The sequence below is a fragment of the Etheostoma cragini genome, chromosome 8, assembly GCF_013103735.1.
Source record: "Etheostoma cragini isolate CJK2018 chromosome 8, CSU_Ecrag_1.0, whole genome shotgun sequence".
Lineage (NCBI taxonomy): Eukaryota > Metazoa > Chordata > Actinopteri > Perciformes > Percidae > Etheostoma > Etheostoma cragini.
The window spans coordinates 24,820,963-24,824,212 of record NC_048414.1 but is presented as its reverse complement, the minus strand read 5'-3'; the positions used below and the strand labels follow the sequence as shown (position 1 = coordinate 24,824,212).

Here is a 3,250-nt window from a genome sequence, read left to right as displayed (position 1 = left end):
TCTCATAATGGTGGCTTATTTGGAAAACTTTTATTTTACAAATATTTCACTTATCTACAAAAAGTTGCTGAATCTGTTGTTATTTCAGATAGGTCAGTTTAAAAGATTTCCGTGAGCAGAGGTCCCCTCCTCATTTGCATAACGTGGTGTGGATTCAATTTCATGCAAATGAAGACTTCATTAACAGACCCAGGGTGAGTCTGATGAAAACTGCGATCTTTGCCTATAATCGGTCGGGCTCTAATATTTAGGTTGTGTTTGCTAGCCAAGTGCAATTGCCAGTAAACAGACCAGCGCTGTGGAGCCACGTGCTTAGCTTTTAAAGGTGTGTTACACTGTTTGCTGTTGTAATACAGTGGTGCTCATAAGTTTACACGCCCATGCTCAAGTTGACTAAAAAGAGGAATAAAGTGCCCATAACGCTATTTTCCAAGCTACTGTGGTTGTAATTAAAAGAACAAAATAAAAAACAGGAATATGTCCACGATAGCAATAGAAATTATTAAAGAATTTTATTGTTTTTCAAGATCAGGATTGGGCTACCATTCAGATTCATTACTCCAAGTTAGGAGAACATGCACTACCACTAATTATTTACGTTAATTTTCTTTTTCCACAGGAGAAGCTTTCATGTAGAATCATTTTCTGTGCAATCAGCCATGTTGTCAAAGTTATTGTATGGTTTGATATAAAGAATATTTGTTTTGTGCATACTCAGTTGTGAGCGTGTGTGCGTACCTGGGTAGTTTTTTCGCTGAGGCCTCGGAGCAGCAGGGTGATGACATGGACAGCAGCTCTCCTTACCTCTGCTTCCTTCTCAGTCTTTATCAGAGCAGTCAGACAGGAGCTTAGCTGCACAAACACACAATAAGATTTACAGTGGTATAAACATAAAGACATTGGCATAAAGTATAATTACAGTTAGTGATCATGTGTAGGTAAGAAATACAGCCCGATCTAGAGCTATGCTGTATTTTAGCAACGCGTTCGTCACAAAGATGCCGAATCAGCTTCAGGCCTACACTGCTGAGGTCAGTACCAGAAGTAAATTGGGTCGATTGATGTATTGGTCAGACATCAAACAAACATGGGCCCTCCATCTTGCTACACCTCCTTACTTACACGCATGCACACGGTGAAAAAGTAAAAATGGGCAGGTTCATTAATAAGCCTCCCTGCTTCTTCAGCTGACAGTGCTGCTTATTCATGCCAGCAGGCCACAGCACGCATGTAAACACACACACACACACACACACACACACACACACACACACACACGCACACGCGCACACACGCACACGCACGCGCACGCACGCAACTCAGAGCCTGATCTAAGTAAATGGGCATGTATTTGTGTAGCCCACACACACTCTTTTTTAACAGACAAAATTACTGTATGGATGGAGCTTCTCCACTCAGATTGATTGGAGTAGAGATTTGGTGGTCCATGTTACAAAATTGATTCCTGAAGTCTCTTTGGCCTCACTAGCTCATTTCTCATTGCATATTCAGCCCATGTGTTTCAACAAAAAAGAAGCGCTCCGACTCAGTTGTGTTGTCTTTTAACTTCCTGTCTACACCGTGAACTGTCCCCAAGTGAGAATGTATTGCCTTGCGTATTTGGATATCTGCTGCTTGTGATCATCTTGCACCTGGAATTTATCAAATATCTGATGACTTTTACAATATGATGTACAAAAGAACTGCAAGTGTTTGGGCCAGAAGAGGTCATTATAATTACTTCTGATTTAGAGTAATTCAACTGCAGTAAATTGTAGACATCCAATTCTTAATTTCAGCAGGATATGACATAATAACGGACAGCATGGTGGTACCTGGCTTTATGGGGACATACAGTTACATATAATCCAGGTAGCAATGAAAATCTACAGTATATGATGTCTATGCATTATTTGCCCCAGGGGTAGCATGTATATGGTATATAAAGGGGAACCAGGATAAACCCCTGGGGGACCCCACAAAAGGGAGGAGCACAAAAGGAAGACACATACCCATGCATAACAGAGAAAGACCTGTTGGACAGGTAAGCCACATCACTATGCCAAAATAGTTTTTCAAAAAACTGATTCTTTTTTTAAATAATATTTATTATTATCACTGTAAACTTGTCTCCACACAACCACTCACAGTTTCAAGTAACATACATTTTATTAATGGAAAAGTGAAATAACTATAATACTGATACTACTATAGCTAATAGAAGCAATCATTTTTAAAACAATATAAGTATTTCCTCTGCCAGGTCACACAAGTACTTAGTTAATATTTCAATGGCAGCTTTTACTAACACTACCCTACCATAGCTGAAATACGGGAATTCTCAATTATTTAAATTCTGCCCATCTTGTGAAATACTTCTGGAAAAGGTTTGGATTTCAATGTAATCCATCCAATGGACAAAAGGGATATATTTCACTGTGTACTACTTTTTTAAATTAATGTAATCACTACTTGTATTCATTTATTCTTTGCTGTATTCAATCATAATGATTGCATCATGAGGTGTAGCAATCTAAGTCATTAAAAGACTGGGTGGATGTGAAGTACATCCTCATCTCAGTTACTTCCTTATCGGAGTACAGCATAGAGTGCATTATTACATTTATACATGCCCACTTTTCAAAGCAAATGGACAAATATTTTACAATGTTCAAATTCCAGAGATTCTTTGATTGTAGTGTGTTTCAAAATTTATGTAGTGTAAAGCACCGGAATTGTTGCTATAGTTACTCGCAGTCTAAAACTGGCAGGGCTTTCATGAGCACTGATTTAGCGATTGACCTATTGATCGGACCTACAGTTTATTTGAGGTGTCCTGATGTATGATTTAGATGGACATGTTTTTTTATGAAGCCACAATGTCTTTTTACCATGTGCTGTTGCAAAAACCCAGTTCCTCCAGGAGGCTCATACAGGTTTCAGGTCAGTGTGCTCCCTCTCACCTCTTGAGCCATTGTTCCCAGGGCATAGTCCAGTCTCTGGCAGAGTTCCCCCAGGTTGGACAGACTGCTGGCTCGGACGCTTTGGTCTGGGTCCCTGGTGCCTTGCAGGAAGACGCTGACCAGAGGACGGCCAAGGTGAGGCGCCAGTTCCCCTGGAGAAGGAATAGAGGGGAGAAAGACCAGACAGACAGGTTAGAACCCAGGTAGTCTACACTGTGTGCACAATTATTAGGCAAGTGAGTATTTTTGACCTTATCTTCATTTTCGTGCATATTTTCCAATTCTAA

General features: G+C 40.1%; 1 protein-coding gene across 1 annotated transcript in view; it reads right to left on the bottom strand.

Annotated features, from left to right (window-relative positions):
• The window catches only part of tango6 (transport and golgi organization 6 homolog (Drosophila)), a 31,396-nt gene that overhangs the window by 3,626 nt on the left and 24,520 nt on the right, over nucleotides 1-3,250 (bottom strand). Inside the window, exons 16-17 of the mRNA XM_034878334.1 lie at nucleotides 2,964-3,115; nucleotides 739-852 (exon numbers count right to left, since the gene is read on the bottom strand). Of these exons, the coding sequence (XP_034734225.1) occupies nucleotides 739-852; nucleotides 2,964-3,115 (266 nt within the window). The remainder of the gene's footprint in view (nucleotides 1-738; nucleotides 853-2,963; nucleotides 3,116-3,250) is intronic.